The sequence below is a fragment of the Hoplias malabaricus genome, chromosome 17, assembly GCF_029633855.1.
Source record: "Hoplias malabaricus isolate fHopMal1 chromosome 17, fHopMal1.hap1, whole genome shotgun sequence".
Taxonomy (NCBI): domain Eukaryota; kingdom Metazoa; phylum Chordata; class Actinopteri; order Characiformes; family Erythrinidae; genus Hoplias; species Hoplias malabaricus.
This window is the reverse complement of record NC_089816.1, coordinates 13,833,423-13,855,903: the sequence shown is the minus strand read 5'-3', so window position 1 is coordinate 13,855,903 and position 22,481 is coordinate 13,833,423. Positions and strand designations below refer to the sequence as shown.

The 22,481-nt window shown below is 36.1% G+C and overlaps 2 protein-coding genes across 3 annotated transcripts in view; one reads left to right on the top strand and one right to left on the bottom strand.

Annotated features, from left to right (window-relative positions):
* cacna2d4b (calcium channel, voltage-dependent, alpha 2/delta subunit 4b) overlaps nt 1–22,481 on the bottom strand; it is a 34,762-nt gene that overhangs the window by 6,919 nt on the left and 5,362 nt on the right. For both annotated transcript variants that reach the window (XM_066648852.1, XM_066648853.1), the window contains exons 3-28: nt 22,085–22,201; nt 21,763–21,822; nt 21,291–21,453; nt 21,041–21,172; nt 19,829–19,889; nt 18,963–19,113; nt 18,724–18,798; nt 16,471–16,560; nt 13,646–13,759; nt 12,794–12,872; nt 12,499–12,632; nt 11,532–11,690; nt 10,943–11,017; nt 10,739–10,825; nt 9,781–9,852; nt 9,401–9,462; nt 9,217–9,284; nt 8,982–9,027; nt 8,442–8,539; nt 8,261–8,354; nt 7,511–7,603; nt 7,222–7,352; nt 6,545–6,613; nt 747–808; nt 579–593; nt 77–121 (exon numbers count right to left, since the gene is read on the bottom strand). In XM_066648852.1, the coding sequence (XP_066504949.1) occupies nt 77–121; nt 579–593; nt 747–808; nt 6,545–6,613; nt 7,222–7,352; nt 7,511–7,603; nt 8,261–8,354; nt 8,442–8,539; nt 8,982–9,027; nt 9,217–9,284; nt 9,401–9,462; nt 9,781–9,852; nt 10,739–10,825; nt 10,943–11,017; nt 11,532–11,690; nt 12,499–12,632; nt 12,794–12,872; nt 13,646–13,759; nt 16,471–16,560; nt 18,724–18,798; nt 18,963–19,113; nt 19,829–19,889; nt 21,041–21,172; nt 21,291–21,453; nt 21,763–21,822; nt 22,085–22,201 (2,352 nt within the window). The remainder of the gene's footprint in view (nt 1–76; nt 122–578; nt 594–746; nt 809–6,544; nt 6,614–7,221; nt 7,353–7,510; nt 7,604–8,260; nt 8,355–8,441; nt 8,540–8,981; nt 9,028–9,216; nt 9,285–9,400; nt 9,463–9,780; nt 9,853–10,738; nt 10,826–10,942; nt 11,018–11,531; nt 11,691–12,498; nt 12,633–12,793; nt 12,873–13,645; nt 13,760–16,470; nt 16,561–18,723; nt 18,799–18,962; nt 19,114–19,828; nt 19,890–21,040; nt 21,173–21,290; nt 21,454–21,762; nt 21,823–22,084; nt 22,202–22,481) is intronic.
* Nucleotides 3,435–5,809, top strand: lrtm2b (leucine-rich repeats and transmembrane domains 2b). Its single transcript, XM_066648854.1, has 3 exons — nt 3,435–3,522; nt 4,047–4,718; nt 5,316–5,809. Exons 1-3 carry the CDS (start codon nt 3,435–3,437, stop codon nt 5,807–5,809), a joined length of 1,254 nt encoding a protein of 417 aa, XP_066504951.1.

The following is a 22,481-nucleotide window of genomic DNA, read 5'->3' as shown; positions in this document are numbered from 1 at the left end:
ATAAGTTTGCAAACTACAACGTTGTTCTTAAAACAATTGCAGTGAATGAAGAAATATAAACTGAACATATACTCACATTGTTTTCACAGCTGAGAGGACATAAGCCTTCCACATTGCTGCACTGCAAATATTGAGATGCACAACTTAATTAGCAAACAGTAATAACAACTAATGACACTGTAATGACTATACACCAGCTCCCCTACAGTCACAGGCAAAACGTGCCCCTACTGAAATCAATTGTTAATGCTCTAAATAAAAATAAGTGTACAGGAACTACAGAGAACAGATCTCTGCTATTTGTTGATTGATGAATTTAACATAGAGACAAAATTTGGCCTGATATTTGCAATCTGCTAAAGTTGGAAGACAATTCATGCATTGTTGCAGAACCAAGCCGTAGTTAAGTTTGTCCTCTGTAGAGGATGTGCTTGCTTAGATAAGGATTGTTCAAACATTTGCATATGACTGTTTGCTGTAATGGAAACCGTTTACTCAGGGGTACGTACAGCAAAATATGGCATATATGTGCTAGTTGATATTATAAAGAAATAAAATGCTCTGCGGTGCAAACTTACATCAGTGTCATTTGGCTGCCCAGAGGGAAAGACACAAAGAATGTGGAGAGAAAAAGGATGAAGGAACATGACTGGTTTGTAAAATTGCAGATATGACAAGTATCTGTGAACATTTCTGTTACTGTGCATGGTTTCACACTATGAAACACGGTGGGTGGCATTATTCACCTCCTTGGCCGTGGCCCATAATCTTCTCTCCAACAGATCCAATGACATTTGGACTCCAATTACTACAAGGGGAAACATAAATAAAATCCAATAAGAGGTGCTTCATCATAAATCAATTCATTTCAAATATTAACTTCTTAAATTTCTGGAATGCCACAGCAGCTCCACACTTCCATTTCTCATGCATATAGGAGTGGATGTCTGATTACTGAGTAGTACTTACTGGTTTAAAATCAAGGAAACATGCATCATGAAGCAAGCCAAACGTATTACACATCAGAGAATGATACAGAAGCCTTAAAGGCAATTAAATTTTGAAGATGTATCCTCACCATTTGCTAGCTCTCTGTCTCTGTTTGCACACTCAAAACTAGTCTAATGTGTTTATGAAGTACCGGTGTCAGTAAATGGTTAAAAAAACAAACTGTGTCTGTCCAGTATGCTAGACACGCTCGCTCTCTCTCTCTCTCTCTCTCTCTCTCTCTCTCTCTCTCTCTCTCACGGCAGAGCAGAGGCATCTGGAGTGTTTTTAGACAATGGCGAGAACAAATGTTGCAATGCATAAATCAAGTTGAGGATATTGCTCGATTCCTAGGTAATATTTACTTATTTTCACTGTTTCAAATCACTCATAAATTTGAGAAACGTCTAACTGCGTTACCGAAAGTGATACAAAACTTAAGCTCAAGTTACAACTGAGTTTCTGTGGAAATTCAGACAGTAAAGAGAAACTGTACAAACAGCCGTTTAAAAGACGTAGAGCTTAAAACAGTTTCCCCACAATCATAGTCATTCTCTTTAAGTTTGAACATAAACAAACCAGAGACAAAATTGTTTCCCCAGTCTTAGACATCCCCATTAACACTTAATTATAATACATTTTTCAGCATTTATTCCACCTGTTAAGTCCCTAGCTTGAAGTTTTTTTTTTCAAAATTATTTATCATTTATTTATCATTATTATTATTTATCATTATTTATCATTCATTCAGTAATGCTGAGGTCTGAGCTGAGGGGTAGCCAGTCAATTGTTGGGAGAATATGACTAGTTCTTTGTTTGATTTTCACATGTTCTTTATTTTTGTCTAATTCCTTGGTGTTATCTTCCCACAGTGGAAGGAACTGAATGAAACCGCTGTCTTTTTCCAGATCTGGTGAAAGAGTGGAGTTGACTGTGTTCTGTCTCAACTATGTTAACTAGCTAACTCATAAATTTGACTTGGATAAGATTCCCGTTTTCTCGGTATCTGAACTCTCATCTTACGAAGCCAAGTTATTTTTTATGTGTGTGTCCCTTTCCATGTTTATGTAAGTGGATTAACTTGTATTTCATGGCTGTTTTGCTTGAAAATTAAATCAAAGTGTGGCCAACGACTTTTGCTAAGTACTGTAAATCTCAAACAGTTATAATCCATATTTATTCAAAATGAGATGGACCAAGGATGCATGGCTGCAAGTCCGCAAAGAGGCTAGCATTTCCATTTAAGCTGCTGACCTCTCTCTCCCAACATCTCATCTCTCTCTCTTTACCTCCCTCCCTCCCTCTCTTGCCCTCCCTCACTCTCACTCATTAATAAATGGGCAGGAGCAGACTGTTCTAATACCCGCTGATGGTTGATGCAGCCCACACATATTAAAACGAGCATGCTGGGAACATGAGCTTTTCTTGTCCTCTGTTCTGAGAATGTTCATTCAACCCAGTACCTACATGACTGCTAAGGAAAGGTAGGATTCAGCCCTTCAATTGTTTTCTATATTTTTCATCACTGTTAGTATGTTTTAGAAATCCATATTTGCAGGAAAATTATTTCTGGAATTTTTAAAACATTACTTTTCAGCCCAGTTTATCCAGAAAAAAAAATAAAACAGAAAAAATAACCAGTAAGAAAATTCATATTCCAAATTATTTACAGCTTTGTGACAAAGAAAAGACATCTACAATTTTTCTACATCTTCTCTTTGTATGATCCACTAACTTACAACAATGCCACTATCTTAACAATTATATTCTTGTTGCTGGTCTCCTAAAAATAAGTTTCCAAACCTCAGGACTGTAGGATTTACAGGGTTTGCTTATTTATTTATGGATTATTTGAACATCTCACTCTGATTAAGCCACCACCGCTGGCTGTTCTAGTTATGAGCTCATAGTTTACTTTGCAAATGTGGAAAAAATGATGAAAGAAAGAGAAAGATGTATCTATTTCAGTCTCAGACAAATGCACTTATATTTCTATGGGTACAGGACTCCAAACGATAACCGTACAGCACAAAGCTCTTAGTCAGAGCTAGCATTCATTCTTTAATGTAGTATTTTATATTATATTCAAGTATTTCATAAAGAAAACCTTACTGTTGACAAATCTCCCCACAGAATCAGAACAGGCCAGCTCAGCTTTGAAAAGCTCTAATAAAAGAAGAGCCTCTGGGCTGCTTTTAGACAAAATACTATCTAACGCACAAACACATACACACACACTCACATGCATACAAAAGTGAACATACACACCCACAGACCTACTTTTCCCCCTCTTCTTCCCTAAAAGCCTTAAATCTATGCTATTGGTTTTCCTTGGAGAAATGAAACATTATTCAGATTAATTTAAAAAAAGACGTGTACACACTAACCCTGATTCAGCATTCTGTGAATACCAGAGCTGTTCATCCTTATTTCTTACAGCAACCTTCATGATGGCTTCAACAAAGCAAAGGACCAAGGTTCAATTAATTATGAAGCTATATAGATGGAGTGTAAGGACCAGCATGAGCATTCATGGTAAATAAAACTCAATTTAATTATAACCCTTAACGTCTCCCTCCAGTCATAGGTTCAATCCTTAAAAACTCATCTCTCTTCATTAAAATGACAGATTCCAAATTATTTCCAAGAAATAAAACAACACCTCATGGGCATGTTAAAAAAGATTCAAATTTGATTTCCATTTGGAAAGGATCCACTTTAACATGCAGAGCTCAATAAGGTTTTTATTAGTAGTAGTAGTAGTATTTGTGTAAAACAAATATATATACAATACATAGACATCAGTGATTCTAATTTAATAGTTCCGATGTCAACATTTCCTTAGCCTTTTTTTACAATTAGAAACTAAGCGGGACTGGCTTGAAGTTTAACAGAACGTGATGTGCTGGAGGGGAGTATATTTGCTGACTGCAAAGAACAGCAGACTAATAAAAAAATGTTTGGTTTATGAAATAGAAATAATGTTAATATTTTGCACATGAAACAAGGTTTATCAATCAGAAAATGGAAATACTCAAATTAATTTCTCTTTCTTGTAGTTCACGCCGTGCTGTTAACCGTTCTGAGCTTGTGCAGATCATCAGCAGGTTGTCCATCTGTCTGCACCTGCAACAGTACCCACTCCAACTGCAGTAGGCTTGACCTCCCGATCTCTGTTGACTCTATTCTAAATCAGCTTCCCTCTAACCTCACTTCTGTCAGCCTCTCTGGAAACAACATAACCAGTATGAATCCACAATCATTCTCCAACCTCAGCAGCCTGCTGCAACTAGATCTCTCTGGAAACCACCTGCTCACCCTCCACCCCACCACGTTCTCCCTACTGAACAGTTTGGTGCTTTTAGACCTTTCCAGCAACTTCCTAGTGAACATCCCCGCAGATCTTTTCTCTGACCTCACCAGCCTACGAGACCTGGTTTTAAGAGACAACAGGTTAAAAGTGTTGAGCCCAAGGCAATTTCAGAGTCTCACTGAACTTCAACACCTGGATCTTTCCTTCAACAGCCTGACCTCCCTGTCCCCAGGACTTCTGGATGGGCTTAAGGGTCTAACTTGGCTCTCATTGGCTGGGAACAAGATGTGGACTCTGCAGAGATCAGTGTTGGAGCCTCTCACTGCTCTACAGCAGCTTCAGCTAGAGGGAAACCACTGGAACTGCACATGTAGCATAATGCCATTTAGACACTGGTTGGAATGGATGCTATACAGAGGTAAGGGTTGCTATTAAAAGGCCAGTTTTCTTTTTAGCCCAAATGGCTGGTGTCTAAAATATGCTTGTGATGTTTTGCACTAGAACCATGGGCTACTGCAGTTAAAATGAAGGGAGATGACATTGTACAAATCTAAAAATGACATTAATCATAACACATATGCCACAAACTGTGTTTGATTAGTAATAAAAGTAAACAGCCTAGTAAATATGATTCAGTTTCAGACACTGCATGACATACTGTGAAAAATGGACCAACATAGAAACTTAATGAGAGACATGACCATCTAAGCATTTGCTCTATTGTCAGGAGATCATAAAATTTCTGCTAATGCCACTGATAGAGAGGACAGACAGAGATATAGGAAGATTTCAAAGACTGCATTATATAAACATATAGAATGATTTCTCACTTTAACTGCACAAGTGTGGGTAGTTTAGAGCTGTGTGGCAGGCTTAGCCTAACTATTAAACCATGAGCACGCTCTCCGTTTTTCTCTTTTTGTCTCTCTTCCTCCTTTTCACTCTCTCCCTCTCTGCCTCTCTAACAAGTTCTCTCTGTCTTTTCCCTGTCTGCTGTCTGTCTTCCTCTCTGTAGGTGGCCAAGTAGATTCAATACAATGCTCTCTCCCTGCCATACTTCAAGGTAGAGATCTCCGTCATGTGCCAATGGAGATGTTCAGGCACTGCTCTCAGCTTCCAATCCTAGACACCAGACATCATTCAACATGCTTGCGGACAGCTGAGGGTTTTCTAGTGTCCACTGACCCAGCAGCAGACTGCTTTCGGCAGCGCCATAGACCCGTCAGTGTCCGGCGAGCACCTGTCACTGTTGTCGTGGCTGGCGTGGTCTGTGGCGTGGTGTGTGTTATGATGGTGGTGGCAGCAACCTATGGCTGCATCTATGCCATGCTAGCAGCTCATCATCAGCAGGAAATACTGGACAGGAGTCTGCAGCTTCAGCAGCAGCCACTGATGGAGGAGAGGGAGGCAGAGCCAGGAGAGGATGAGACAATGCCCGATCTTAATAAAGGAGCGAAGGCTCCAGAGCGCACAGAGTGGATAGCGTTTCCACCAGAGGTCTGTGTGTGAGGCATGTACCTGTGCATGCACCTGCATCTCAGGATATAAGTTTATCCACTTTTGCTGTTACGATGACAATGAATTATGATGCTGCTTTTGGAAGTCTTGTGTCTCATGTAACCTCTAGTCTGGATAGATTCCACTTCTAAAGTTGGGAAGAATTCAAGTAGGTAAATACAAGCTGGCTAGTCGTTTTGACAGCTTGACAAGACACTGTCCATTGCAAGTCAGTCCTATATACCTCTCCCCATGCCACATAATAAAACTGCCAGCATAACTGCAGCCCGAAGACCTCAAGAACCTTTTCAGAAGCTTATAGACATATGGACTAAGCAAGCTTTTACAGGGTTTGCAGGAAACCTAAGGCTTCTTTAACACCTACCCATGTTTGGCCCAGAATTAATGCAAAATATAATCAAATACTCTCTCAGTCTCATAAATGACCTTCCTGCTTTTTAAATAAATATTTCCAGTCTTTCAATGTGGTGATGTTAGTGTAGATATAAGTTTAATTTAAATTTTAAAAATGTGGTTCTAGCCCTCCAATGCTGTATATATTTCAGCTGTGTACATATTTCAGCTGTGTACAGCTGTGTATATATATATATAAAGGATGAATATTCAAAATGAAACATAAATCTATTCAAAACAACAATGTTGTTACCAATTTGTTGCAATCAATTCAAATTCAATCAGTTATTCGTGAGCAGGCCATATTTCCAAAGACATTATATCCATTCATACCTCCAGCCAGTGCTGTCCTCTTCCCCTCAGTCACAGTCACAGAAGTCACTGCGATGATAGTGTCCTTGCCTGTGGGAGAGTTGAGTCCAATCATCTGTTTTAAACCTACTGACTTTCAGAGGTTTCAAACGCTTGACTTAAATTTAGTGTCAGTTTATTGGGTATTTTAAGCTGAAGCTGTAATGCCTCGTGTAAAATATTTGCGAATTCATCGATTTAAGCTTTCTTTTTTTATCCTGTTCAGACAAATTAATTGCTTGGTTGCACTTAATTAAATGTTTGGCCTCTTTTTTAGCATTGTCCACATTTTAAATGAACAGTGAACATATCAAAATCAAGAAATAACACTTTATTGAATGTTAAGACACTCCCCCTTGCACTGAGCATGTGTTGAAACAGAAATAAAATATTACGATAATTACCTAAATTTTATCAAGGTTTATGTCACAAAAACCATGAGTGTATGTAATCCATATTTCTATCACACCTGACCATCATCATGCCTTTAGGCTCCCAATTTATTTATTCAAGAGTATATAATAATAGCACTGTGACGTTCCACACTGTGAACTGTGGAACTAAACACTGACATAAAAACATCAAACAAACCATTTTGGAATGAAACATTAACTGGACTGAACAGAATTTACCATCCACATTAATGGCTATTTACCCACCTCTATTGATATCATCATCAGGAATGTAGTAGAAGAATTGCCCTGGCTTGTTTTCAGCTGCCAGTCGATACCAGATGGGGAAGTGATCAACAGTGAAAAGGTTTTCCTTGTCTGCTCGAGTCAAGAACTTCCTGTGGGTTACAGTGTTAAATGGATATCATGAGGGTAATACAGTGAACATGTGAGCTCACGGAGAGCCTATTGATGCTTTATATCATAAATATAATAATATAATGACTAGCACAGACTGTTAATTTACACATAAAATAAAAATAACAATTCTACTCACTTTCCCTTGCGTTTTTCGATTCCTGAATACCTAGTGACTCTCATGAGCCCTGAGCGAGTCCCTAGGAAAGCCGTTTCAATCCCATCCTCCACCCTGAATAAGTGAATGAATGTGGGAATAAAGGATAGATGAGGATGCTAGCTTCATTTGAAAGGCTCTGACTCTCAAAAGAACAGGATCATTGAAATGTAAGCCTCCATCATAGCTTTGGGGAACCTTTAAGAATTAGATTTTTGATCAAACACTAAAATTTCCTGTTTGCAGCACATATTTACTAAATTTGTACTTCAAATTCAATCATACATTCATTCGTCTTCTGTATCTGCTTCATCCTAATCAGGATCGCAGTGCACACAGTGCCTAACCGGAAACATTGGGCGCAAGGCAAGAACAAACCATGGAGAGGGTGCTAGTCCATTGCAAGGAATACCACACTCATTCAATCACTCACACACTCACTCCTCTGTACAACTTCACACAGGCCAATCCACCTAAAAACATGCGTTTGAACAGTGGGAGGAAACTGGAACACCTGGAGGAAAGCCACACAGACACATAGAGAACACACAAAACCTCCTATATACAATATACATATAACTCTTGTGTCTCTAAGAAACACAAACATCACAAGAGCATCATAGGTCTACATGGGTCCTGATATGTACTTATTCCTGAAATATGTTTTGGCAGTGGTGCCCTGCCCCCTACACTGTTTTTAAATGAAACTGTTGACCCGTGAAAGGTTCTTACCCGCTGCCAGTCAGCATCAGTGCCGTCCAGTAGGCCTCCAGCGGAGCTGTTACTACAGCGTCAAAGAGAGTTTGCTGCAGCAGAACCTCATCACCTGCCAAAAAGTTTTTTGCACAGTGCTATACTTCAAAAAAAGGTAAATACATAATCATGTTGGAAGGTAAATACAAATACAACTCACACTCCAGATCAGGCTCTTTGCCAGTCAGGTATCGTACTACAGCCTGGAGTTGATTAAGTTTACGATGAGAGGGGTCAATATCAGTCTCACAGTAGGTCCTAGCATACAAACAGCACATTAAATACAAAATTGTACAGATTACATTATTTTTTACATATCTGTAAATTGCATAAAAGCCAGTGCAATGGCTCTAGAGTGTCCTAACACAAATACTCAAAAATATGTGATAATATTACAATATTCCAGCTTAAGGGTTGGCAAAATTTCAATAATTTATTGTTACTCTCTTATATTACACCACAATTATTTTTGTAGGATGTTGTGAATCTCATCAAGATTTCGTGTAGCCCAGAATGTGAAATATTAAACAAAAAGTATTACTGTATTACATAGCTGAATTTTACAGCTCTTTTTATATGGCACTAATGAGTAATGTCTGTTCCTTGACAAACCTTAGAAAAATAACTTTGCAATATGTATATCTTGAAATTACTATTTACTGTGCTTTACATATTCAAACCCTATTTCATCTGTACTCACCATCCATCTGCTATGGTAAGGTCTGGCTGCTGGAGGTCATGAAGGCCTGTAGAAACGAATAATCATCACATGTGTAAATACTCAAAATCAATTATTCTTGAATATAACAAACAGTTGTGTGTGTTCAGCTGATAATAAAATAATTTAGTTTATAAAAATCTGAACAGCATAGCTGAAGATTTCTGGTTATTTATCTTGTCTCTCATTTGTGTTATATCTTACATAATAAACCCACCCTCTTCAACAGACACATTTCCAAAGAACATGTACTGTCCATGGCCACGAGTCAGAACCATTCCAAAACTGAAACCAAATACACATACATATTAATAAATATTTTGATTACAAATACTACAAACACTATTTTGTTTATGAGCTGCACAACATAGAGATAATTGAAAGAAAACTAGATATTTTACCTAAATGGTGTTTCATTAATGGTGGTGTAGTAATAATCATTTTTTAGAAACATTGGTCTTTTCTGTAAAAAAGAAAATTTAAAGACAAAAATCATAATTGCTAGGGTTAGTTGCTAAAAGTCTGCTTGAATATTTAATTCTCACAGACAAATAAGAAATCAGCCGTCACCTTTTGTGTAAATAATTCAGAATAGCTATGAGTATGCCTATTTCTTAGCCAAGGCACAGCTCTGAAGTCAAATGTACTGATATTAATTAAATGAGTAGGATTATACTCATTCAATTAATAATACTCATTATAGTATGTGAGCTACAAACATCCAAACATACAGAACATACAGAACAGTTGACCAGTACTTTAATGATAAATATTAACTCACCCCTTTGTCCACGGCTACTTTTACATCTAATGTAAGAGTACCCATCTCTCCTTTCACCATGGCAGTTCTCAACTGTTTAAAAGAGAAAACCACAAATGAAACTGTTTGTAAGATCAATTAACACTATATATAATCTGGACACACCAGCTCAATGTTTTTCAAAAAAGACAGTTTCAAAAGGCTAATGCTCATGTTTGTTTAAAAGAGCAATATATAATATATTTACAGACCTAAATAAAAAAATCACCAGGGTGTATCATCAGACATTAAGGAGACATGTTAACTTGAAGCACTGGCATTTCTGACAGAATTGCTGCTGCGAGTACATTCTTCTTTGAGTAGTGTCTGTTCCGGAGCAGAACTCTATTTAGGCCTGTTATCCCGCCTTCTGCCCAATCCCAGTGAAGTCTGCACACCCCAAGTTACTCTACAAGGCCTAAAAGCTTTAGTGTCATTCTAAAAAGCTCCATGACCAGAGAGAGAGTAAAACAAGGGCAAATACTGGTGATGTATTTGAAAAATGGAGACAGCTTAGAGTAAAGCAGGATGGATGCCGAGTTGGCTTTTTTTTTTTGTCATGTAGAGGTTAGCAAGTAATTGTTTGGAATAAAGGTTTAAACTCCATGATTTGTGTGTTTTAAGTTAATTAAGGGATTAAAGGAAAAGAAATTAAGGAATAAATAAAGCTAATATATAATGCATATAACAAGTATTCAGCATATATATGTACGTAATATAGTTGCTGACTATGCACACATTTTGCATTTACAATTGAAACAATATGTAGCTGTGATTTGTTTTGAAAATTGTATAATTCCTTATGGAATTGTATATTCAAATGTTTTGAAATTTTAACTGTCATTCTCCATTGTGTAAACAGTCATATTAATTGCAGATTTTCTGATTGAGGGTGTGCAAACGTATATTTGAGTTTTTAGACTGTATGGGTCAGACTGACTATCTCTTCAGTGTCCTCCCATTCTGCCTCAGACAGGTCCACGCTGTTATAGTTGGGTTTGGGTTTCAGCTTCTTTCCATCTTTATACTGTGATAGAAAAATATGAAACAAACAAATATAAATTAAAAATATAAATCCACATAAATATACTCATAATAGCTAATAGGTCATTTCAAGCAGAGACAGGGAACATGGAATACTTACTAGAGGCCTTAAATCAGGGTGTGCCAGAATGTAGCCATTGTTTGTGATGAGGAAGGCATAGCCATGAGTTCCAAGCTAAGAGACACAGTTTGTTAGCACCAGTTGTTGTTGTACTGCCAATGACAAGTACAGCCACAGCATTGAAAAAATAATAATATCCTGAGAATAAAGTCAGAATAATGCTGAGATAAAATTCAGAAAAATTCTGAGAAAAATGTCCATCTAAAAATATCATTGAACAACTCAGCACACTTTGAGGACAAAAAAGAGGTGGCCAGCTTCATGTCTCAGAGAGTTTGGAGGCACGCTTTTGCCTATAGGTGGAACTATATACTACTATTTATACATCCATAACTAAGTAACATACTTTTGTTCATGTTTAGTTTAACAGTAAGTCATAATGTGTGAGAAACCACTGAAGCAAGTATATGTCAGATTACATAAAAAGAAATGCAGTTTGAGGAATGTTCCAATATAAAACTAAACATACAAACTTCAAACAACAAAATGCATCTTATCAGCTACAACTGGGGCAAATGAAAACTTGTGTAAATTTGATTTTTGGCAGACTTTTGCTTGAAACTTTTACCTTGTATCGGGGGGCTAGCATCATGACCTCCAGCAGAGGAACGTCAGTGCCCACCACTCCCAGCAGAATGCCATGAGACAGCGTCTCTTTCTTTTTGCTAAAGACCGGCATTGCCACCGTGGTCATCAGCAGCAGACTCTGAGCCATGCTATTAAAGAGCTATGAGGGAAAATAGAGAGGATTAGCCCAATCCACATTTTCCACCATGCCACTGCTGACAAAAGCAGATTTCATACACATACTGCAAACAGCCACATTCAACAGTAGAGGGCATTGCAAAACAGCAGTATGTCAGTTTTTCTCCATACTACGCCATACACTAAGACTACCAGCTATAATGTATTTGTAACACAGAATATGAGGCAGGCTAAATCAAATCCAGAGCACACTACAACATAATAAGTGACATACAGGAAAATCTTCTGAAGCTGTTTAAGGTTGTACTGAACTAAACCTCTTTACCTCTTTAGTATTGGGGAGCTGGATGAAAATAAAGATGGCAGATGAAAAGGATAGAGGGAAAACATAAATATTAGAATGAAATGAGGATTATTAGACAATAAACGCTTAGCACACACAATGGTTTTAATGCAAAGAAAAATTAAATGATGTGGAGGATTAATTTGTGACTTAAATATGCTTGCATCCACCAGCAACAGAAAAAAGAGCAAGAAGGTGTATGCATACTACATTCTCAAAATATTGTCTTGAAATATTCAGCATCCTGGTTACAAAGGAGCTTTTTACCAGTACATAGTTCTGATATGCTCCCAGAACGTCTTATAGCACAGAATAACACATCATTTATTTTATTTCATCAGCCAATTAATCACAAACTAGATTCATTTAAATTTATAAGATGAGTAGAGCAGAATAGAGAATGATGTCAGACCTATGACATGCACTTTATACAGTGTTTCCAGAAATACCAGATCCAGAGAAATACCAGAACATGTTCTGTCCTTACCACACTGTCCATGTATGCCTCAGTCCAGATGATGTCATGGTCGTGGTTGATGACCATTGGACGACTAAGGACATGAAGATACTCCATCACATTCTCCTGCACATCAGCTAGTGTGTTTATATGTGTGTAGTAACCTGAAGCCAGAGATTAAACAAACACTTTAAAGGTCTGAAAGTTAAACAACCATGAAACAACTGTTAAAGTAAAATAACCATGATATTTTTTTCAAAATAACCCATATTTACATCATGACAGTTACTCATACCACACAGCAATAAATCAAGAGAAAAATCACCCTTATTGTTACAAGCGATCCATTTCAAATTTTCTGCAAAGGTCATGTCTCGGCCAATGAGGTAGGTGAACACCCGCACCTGTAAAACGCATACTGTTAACTTATCTTCTCTATTTTTAAAAGTACAAATATATTACAAATATTTAAAGCTTTGAAAATGTTTGAGATCTCTGTGGAATTGAAAACATTTCTGAATAAGTGGCTTCTGAAATGTGGTTTTAAAATAATGACAGTGTTATTTTCCAAATAACAAGAGAAACAGAGAGTCTTCTGCTCAGTTCAGTAAAATGCCAGTTATATATCACAGGTCATATTACAGATAGGGAAACAAGTTCATTAAAGTTAAATTGCATTTTAGAAAAAGAATCTCACAAAGCATTAGATTAAACTAATTGAATAACTAGCTTTAGAATCCTATCCTGTGCCCTTGCAGTGAAATTTTCAGGTCATGTAATCCTTCAGTTGGCAGCAAAGGAAATTAACTTCACTGAAATCCCTTAATCTTTTTTGTCACATCTCTGCGCTACACTAAAATGCAATTCTGTTGTATAGAACAATCAAAATAGTTCCTTTGTCAAAATCAAGAGATGATTTTAATTAGATTTATATAAACATAAACATGTTCAATATAGACATGACTCTCAGTGATTTGTTTTGTTCTGGCTGAGAGTAGCATTTTGAATTTAATTAAAAAAAATCAGAAGCAGAGAATGATCCGTGCATGAGTTAGAATTTATATTAAAACTTTAATAAAGTTTATTTTAAATACGTTGAATCCTCAAGCATTTTGATACAGTGGAGGGGAAGTTTTCACTGTTTCATTGTAATGATTATGGGCCAAATGTCCATTACCTTCTTGTCAGGCCAGTTGAATTCCTCAAACACAGACTGGAAGTCTTCCATGGCTCCATCTGTGATCAGCATGATGGCCTGATTACAAAGGCTCCCCTGTCCATTCGCTGTGGCCTGTGGGAGAGGAAGAGTCATGCAGGGATTGAGATGGGCTTCATATGTGCAGGCACATGTGTGTGTGTGTGTGTGTGTGTTTGTGTGAGTGAGAGAGAGAGAGATAGCAAATGACTAACATAAAGTATATGAGAGCTTTTTTTAAACAAAAATAAACATCACAAATCTCTAGTAACCTGTGAATGCTGTTGGTAATGTTTTCCTGACAAAGTACTGAGTGAAGAGACACTGTGTTGTAAACAGCAGATGTTTAGTAGGAGCATCTTATTTCCACTGTGATTACAGCTGTGTAATAACTGTGTGTTAAAACTAAATAAAGTCAAATTACTGAGTGCAGAGAAAAATATGCAAAATATAGTGTGGTTCTATTGCTGTGAGTCACACTCTGAAGCTTGAAATATGCATTCAAAATGCAGAGCTGTCAGGTCAGATTGGCAGGATTGATTCAGAACACTTATATGTTAATGTCACATTAACAGATTTAAAATAAGTAGGTCTGGACACAATGACTGATTACTGGAATAAAGTAAGGAGGCATGGCTCATGCTGCTAATCTGTACATTGCTGATTAGTCAATGAAAGGAGAGAAACAGCTGAATATAGTTGAATATGGAGAAATATGTATAGAGCGCATGGAGCAATTGATCAAAAGAAGGCTTGTTTAAGCACAACAGAGTAAAAATATGTTTCTACTATAACATTACCAGCAAGAAATCTGAAACTGACAACTCTCTAAGGCTGAAGTTAGCATCCAGTTCAAATTATTAATTTAAATGTGCAAATTCACAAAGCTCACTTAAGCTTTAATTCACATTTTTGTTCTAACTTAAATGGACTAATAGGTTAGCTTCAGCCTTTTGAGTTAGCTTGGACCATGGGACAGAGTGCTGGCCACAGGATAGAGTGGGCATGGAGTGATGGTTGTGAAGAATAGGGGTTGGTCACCTGGCATGGAGCAGGCATTAGGAGGCTGTTTTAGAAAAATGTCACATTTTTTTGTTTCAAATCATTTTTACTTATCTAATACTGACATTCAACACCTTTAATACCTTCAACACATCTAAATCCATAACATAGAGGACATTTTCATCACTGAGTTCTGATCCAGTTCCCTTTGAATACCCCTTCAACGTGAATGCATTTGCATTTATCAAAAAAATCTGCAGAAACAGAGCAGCACAACCTAAGGTTCAAAATGTTCTTCCAAATATTTCTCGCAATGACATATTGTAACAAGCACCCTGGATTATTATTAATTCATTCATTCATTGTCTATAACAGCTTATCCAATTCAGGGTCGCGGTGGGTCCAGAGCCTAACCGGAATCACTGGGTGCAAGGCAGGAACACACCCTGGAAGGGGTCTGGATTATTAACTTTCTTAAAAATATATAGTTGGAGGACAATTAATTATTTTCATAATCACATAAAAAATATGACCACCAGAAATGTTACCAATTCCCAAAATGTCCTGAACATGGTGCAACTTTAATTGACCTGGCATTCCATCAGGTCATATGCCATAAGTTTCTCAGGAACTAAGCATCCCAGTGGTTATGGAGATAATCAGCCAAACAAACAACTGGCCATTGGTTTTTTGCCCTTGGGGTCGACAAAAGAGAAAACTAAAACATCTGGAATTTGACCCGTGACACAGCAGCCAACTTTACAATAACAGACGAAACTGAAATACAGCAAAGCACTGAGATTACATAAATATAGAAGAAAAATCAAGAATATAGAAAGAAAAAATGTAATAATAATGTCAATTCCATAATGTCGGTAAAGGAAAAGTTTAATTTGGGCCACAAATCTGAAGATTATTTTTAAATTTAGCAAACTTCATGTCTTAAATATTATTTAACTAATTTGTGTTCAGTTAATTCTAAAGTTCAAAACAAAATATAATCCTAATTTGACTGTTAATAATAAAGTTACAGGTATAAAAAATAATCATTTTACATTAATGCTGCCCAAAGCATTGCCTACGGTAATTAATGGCTTATGGTTAATTCATCTTCAATAAACGAAGTCAAAGAAAATCAAGAATATCTGGCTTTAATTTTGAATCTTGAATGCAAAGTGTCAAAAGGTCATTTACTTGTGGCTGTTATCATGTACACAGCACAATACAGTTTGGTTGCACCTGATGTGTCTCACTCTGTTATATAGAAATTATATTGAAAGTCACCATTTAAAAATGTTTAGGACATTGCTCTTGGTAATGTATGATTTAAATTTCAGTTCTTCGGATATGGAAACTGCATTCTCAAATTGCAATTTTAGAATAGAAATTTTAATCTCTCAGCCCTAGTCTGAGGGTCAAATATACATAAATTATACATTTTCTCCCCTTAACAAAGCAGTTTATTTTTACTATATATAACATGTTAAATTTTTATTTTACTTTAAATATTACATATGTTGGAACATTATAAAATACAAAACTCTACATAATGTATTGAGTCTTTTTTTGCCCTCGTCTGACTTCAGACTCCCGAATTAGACCAGTCTGAACAAGATTTGTGGATTTTTTTTTTTTATTGTACTATTTTATAGCATATATGTTTTATAGCATATATGTTATACTTCATTATGTGTTGAGACATGAATGAGTTAAATTAGTTCAAAATGGAAAGTTGGTTCTAAGTGAAAAAAATACAGTATGTGGTTAAATCCATGTAATCTATGACTGTAAACGTAGAAACTGACCTCATTCAGCACCCGGAAGGCTTCCTTCATGGCCTTCTTGACTTTCCCCTCCCCTTTCACCTGCAGCTCTTCCACCAGCAACTTGAAATGCTGAAGATGGATAAAACAGGCAATGGGAAAACAGATTAAATTTAAGCTTTTAAAACCCTTTTACTTGTAAGCAAAAAAGCTGCTAAACTTCCATCCCCTCTCAAAAGATATAAATAGAAGCAAACACCCAATCACATTTAAACATTCACTTTTCAACTTCTTCAACTTCTTGACTTCATGAATTGACTATGACAAAGGAAAGCACCACTGGATCATCATGGAGTTTCTTTAGTAGCACAATTCCCTTCTCGAGTTTTCAAAAGAGGATCAGAGGCAGGATCCTATGAGCAGATGTGATGCAGATAAGACTCAGAATATCATTACAGCTCTACCTCCAGTTCCACCGGCCTGCATTAAGCAGGTCCTGGCACACTGACCTTACCCAACATCAACATATAGACCTAAACATGGTCAGTAAAATGCACAAACATTTGCAGGACAGACCTACAATCTATAATGAACATTCTAATGTTAATATAACATTACCAAATCTATTTAAGTACAGACATGAAAATGTAAAACCAACTAAACAGGGTCAACACACAAACACATTTACCTTTCCTTCTGACGGTGTTTAAAATATCAGTTTATTTTTACTAAATGTGTTCTTAGGTACTTCTGCTGTCTTTAATTTGTTTTACACACTGTCTTTATGAAAAAACAATTCTGAGTATTAAAATACTTAAGATGTAAACAAGGTTATTCTGAGCTGTTTGATGTAATACTCTTGGTCTGAATCGTTCTGAGTCTGAATTGTTCTCATCGGTGGTCATAGAAACCAGGTGTTTCAAAGCCCCCAGCACACACATATTAAATGGAATGGTAACTAATACACAGCCTGATTCCTGACTGAAATAGGCTTTTGGCAAAGATGTAGATACAGTGTATGGAAAAATAGGTTTTCAGACAGACCACTATTGTAAGAGCCAGTTATGGGTTAAAAAGGTTAAAATATGTGAAGATAATTTAATAAGAATTTATAATGCTTTAATTTTCTAAAATGCGTAATTTAGTGCTGTATAAACCTTAGAAGGATATATATATATATATATATATATATATATATATATATATATGTGTGTGTGTGTGTGTGTGTGTGTGTGTGTGTGTGTGTGTGTATTGCTTGCATGAAAAAAGGTCAGGTGGCAGTTAGAAATGAAGAAAGCAACACAGTTTTTTGACAGAGCCATATTGAGTCCAGTGTAATGTCTACTTTTTTTGTGTGTTTTATAAGTAAACATTTAAAAGAAGATTCAGTCTCACTCGCGTTCTTCAAATACTGGTTGTTAGACTGACTGCCAAAGGTGGTACATTACCATTGTCAGTGCCATTACAACTATTTTAAAATTAACTGTATCAGATACAAAGGTATGAATGTTTAAAAGTAATTTCAGAGAGAGCTTTTTAAAATTGGATTTTAAAAATCTCTAATATTTCATATTGGTAACTGTTTACATCTGAAAATCTTAATATAATATAGAAATGTTAAAATGTGGTGGAATTTCCTTTTAAATAGTACCTTCCTCATTCGTCCATGTTGTCAGAATAAACACATTAATCTCCACTTTTTTATTTTTCATTTCTTGACACAATCATCATTTAAAAATGCACATGTTGTTGAAATGCAGCAAAAAATATTGTTAATTTTTTTTTTTTCTAATCAACCTCCACTGAAAGTTAAGATTATTGTTTTATTATTATATGATTTTTTTGCTCTTCATAATATTAACAGCATTATGATTCTCTTTAAAACGTCATGAGATGGTGATTTCCATCTGCACCATTTCATGAGTCGTGATGACATAAATCAAAAGGATAAATAGTCTAATCTTGCCTATTACTGAATGGAACTCTCTTTATATGATCTCTTTCTGTGTATAATGCTACTATTAAAAAAAAAAAAACATTTCATTAAAAGCTACTAAATGCAATTCCGGTTAAAATGCCTGAATACCTAAACTGCAGATTGAATCAGAGAGAAATGTAATTCGGAGATTAGACCGTACCGTCCTTACATGGCTTTTGAAATATAAGAGAAATACACAGAGCATCAAGGCAAGGCACTCTGTCTCATCTAAACAAAGTGGTGTTTCCTTTTTGATAAAAGCTCTCCAGGTATCCTGCCATACCACACTATACTAGACTTCTCAAATACTTGATTACCTCACGGTTATCCAAGTCCGCCTGCACCAGTGTGCCTTGAAAACAGGGTTCCACATAGCGAACATAATCAGTGTACTGCAAAAAAAAAAAGCCATGAGAGAAGATAAAATATACTTAAGCACTACAAGTAAGATGTTTGTTTCAAGAAAGCAAAGATTCAGAATTGTCCTTAATTTACCTGAGAAGCTGTTGAATGATCTCTTTCAAAATGTGAAAAACTGGATCCATTAGCTACTTACTGCAATAATATTGACAAAGTCATTTTCCCCCAGGGTGTCCAGGATTGTGTTGATGGTGTGCTTGGCAATGGTCATTTTAAGTCCTTTCATGCTGCCACTGACATCCACCACTATGATGAGGTCCTTTGGAGAGGTGGCAGCCTGGATGTACCTGAGAGAGTTAGGAAAAGCTTAGAGCCAAATCACACAATAGTCAGAACCAATGTCTAATATGTTCAAAAAGTTTGGCCACGCCATATCTGAGCAGTTGCACTCAAGCGATAAACTAGGAAAGGCAAGGTAAAATGCAATAGTCTGAAAGTGGGTCTTTATATAATCTCTACTGCCATCCTTAGTCACATAACAAAACTTATCATATAATGTGACATCTCGTGCACAAAACTACCATGTTTCTGAATATTTTCATCATTTTTGAATGAGAAGAGAAAAACATAAATTAATCAGTTTTCTTTTGGCACAGCTTTCAGGGTGCAGGTAAACAACACATTAGAGTCACATGCACTGTATTAGAACCCTTCCAGAGTCAAGTGACCCTTTGCCCCATATCTCTTTACAAAATAAAAACTATCCAAGCTAACTGAACTAGCTTCACGGCTATTAGGTACAGCTCTATAAACAGTCACATACAGCACCCATGTGAGTCCCACTGACCTGGCTATTGAGCTGTTAACCACTTAAGGACAGGATTAAAGTCTTTGAGTAGGATCAGAACCTCATTGGCTGTGCTCCTGTCTGCTACAAGCAGCAGACAATTTGGGTGCCATCCACAAGGCTAATCTGTTACTGCCACCCTAGGCAAGCTCAGAATGCTCATGGTAATATTTTATTATCTAAGTACAACATGATATAAGCATTTAATATCTCACCAGTTCCTGTTCCTACAGTCAAAGGCAACAACTCCATTTGAGTCTGGAGTCCATTTGATGCCTAAATGGAGAAAACAAAAATACTGTACATACTGTTTAAAAACCCAAGAAACACTACTGTACACTCTCATAAAAAGGAGCTAAACTGTCAGTGGGGTGCTATCATTAATGTTAATGTTTAAAATCTTTAGTACCTTTAGTTAGGGAGCATAATGGAACTAAATTCACTTGCAGTTAAAATGTAAGTGGCACTGATTCTATCATGTGTTGACAGCAGGATTTTTTATACTTCTATTTATGAAGTTTATATTGTAAAATCATGCACCTATACAGCTTGTTGTGTAACCTCTGAGGTAGTACATTTGAGGGTACGTTTACACTGTTAGTACTTTTAGTGAACAACAACAACGTAACCCTACAGTCCTTTTTTCTTTACAGTACTTATACCACACACTATAATAACACTGCCATGGCACAGTAGCTGCTATGCTAAGTACAGTCCACCACCCCAATAATATCTAGTCAGTGGTGGTCCCATGGTAGTCTTTCTAATTACAGATGGGGTTCGGCCTGACTACAATTAGTCACTGTAAATATACAGAATGGTACTACCTGGATTCAAGTAACAATATTGTAAGTTTAGCAGAATTAAATACAAAATAAAATAATATAAAATAAAATAAACCCGCCTTGCGCCCAGTGATTCAGTGATTATCCGCGACCCTGAACTGGATAAGCACTTAGAGTCAATGAATAAACAAATTAATGAAAATAAAATAAACACAAGTCCACAAAATTTACAGGCCAAAAACTTTTAGAACAATAGCACGTTTGTCACAGTATATTCATATATTTTTATCACAAAGTACACCATAAAACTCTCAATTAAAGGCAGTACAGATTGTGTCATCAGTGCTCAAGAATTAAACACTGAAAATTTTGAAATATAAAGGAGTAGATTATTGATATAAAGGGTTGATATATAGGTGTATATAAAGATGTAATAAAGGGTATGATATAAAATATTAGTTAATTGTTAAAGTTTTACAATATTATAAATATAAAAAAATACTGGAAAGTGCTAATTCATTGGTATAGTACATGCAGTTTGTGGTGTAATTATAAGTGTAGAAAATGATTTATAACTATATAGCCATTGATATATAAGTGGTAAAAGTTTATCAGTGTAACCATGTTGGTTTCCCACTTTACCTGGATAGAGTCTGAAAAAACCTGTGGAGCTGCCAAAGTACTGCCATGTGAGTGTAGGGTCTTTTTGGAAGTTACTGATAAAGATGTCATTCAGGGCTTCAGACATATACACCCCATTAAGAATATCTGGATCTAAATTCAGAGACAGAGACACAGAGCAGTAAAGTGACATAAAAAAAAAATTAAGCAACAATGATGTCAGAGGTGGTTGTTGAAGTGTTTCTGCTGTCAGCTGTTATGAAGGTATCACCTTTGTTATACACATTGGTTGGGACCTGGATGTCGCTCATTAGTGTGTTGACCTGGAGTCTATTAAAATGTTCATTTTCTTCCAGTGGAAATTCACCACCAAGCTCAATGAAGTTGCCTTCCTCGTCCATTGTGTTTATCAGCATGGAGTTGAAGTAGTCAAACTGTTTAACAAGAAACAAAATCCAACCAATCCATAAAATTCCATACATTTTTTTCAGGACATTTATTTTAGAGCACATAATATATGTACTGTATTTGTCTACTGATACAAATGAACTCAGTCGAGAAAATATTTTAAATTAAATACAGAAATATAACAATAATGCTGAACATGAAAATGGAAATTGACGATAATAATAACAACAACAACAACAACAACAACAATAATAATAATAATAATAATAAAACAAATAACAACAAAAAATAAAAACAAAACAAACAAAACCAATAAAAAAACACAACAGCCTCACCTCTAAACTAGCGTTAAACTCGTGATATAAATCTGCATCTTCTGCTGTGTCTGCCAGCCGCTGGAGAGAGATCATATAAAGACAGTTCCATTCAGTAATAGGCAAGATTAGACTATTTATCCTTTTTCAGTTGTCTAATGAAAATATTACTCCCCAATTTCTATTGGTACTGCGGGGTTCTGACTCATTAAACACATCCTAATGATGTAACAGTGCTTAATTCTTAAAAAAAAGTATTATCAAAACATTTGACCAGTGTATTATAATTTCCATTAATTAAATAATGCATTACTCTAACCCCATTCCAGTTGAAATTACTCACCTTAACAGACTTCATTTTGCTTCCCAACATTTTTTCAATTTCATCTGAAAACTCCTGGACTAAAGCAGGCCCATCCAAGTCTTCTATTCGGACAATAGGCTCCACATCTTTGAGTTTCTGGTTGAAACAATAGAAATTATTTAGAACTAATATTGCTAATCATTTAGACATTTTACAGTACATTAATTTTTATTTAAAACATTTTTGTAAGATAAAGTTTGAATTTATGTAAAGAGTAGATTAAATTAGATCTTTAATCTACACTTGGTAATTTGCCCTTGGTGAGGTTATGTGTATAAAGGCCACAGGAAAGCTAGATGTCAGTTTTGTACCAACTGCTCCCTCAGTGATACCAAGTGATGCTTGACAACATCTCAGATACTCTCAATCTCACTGA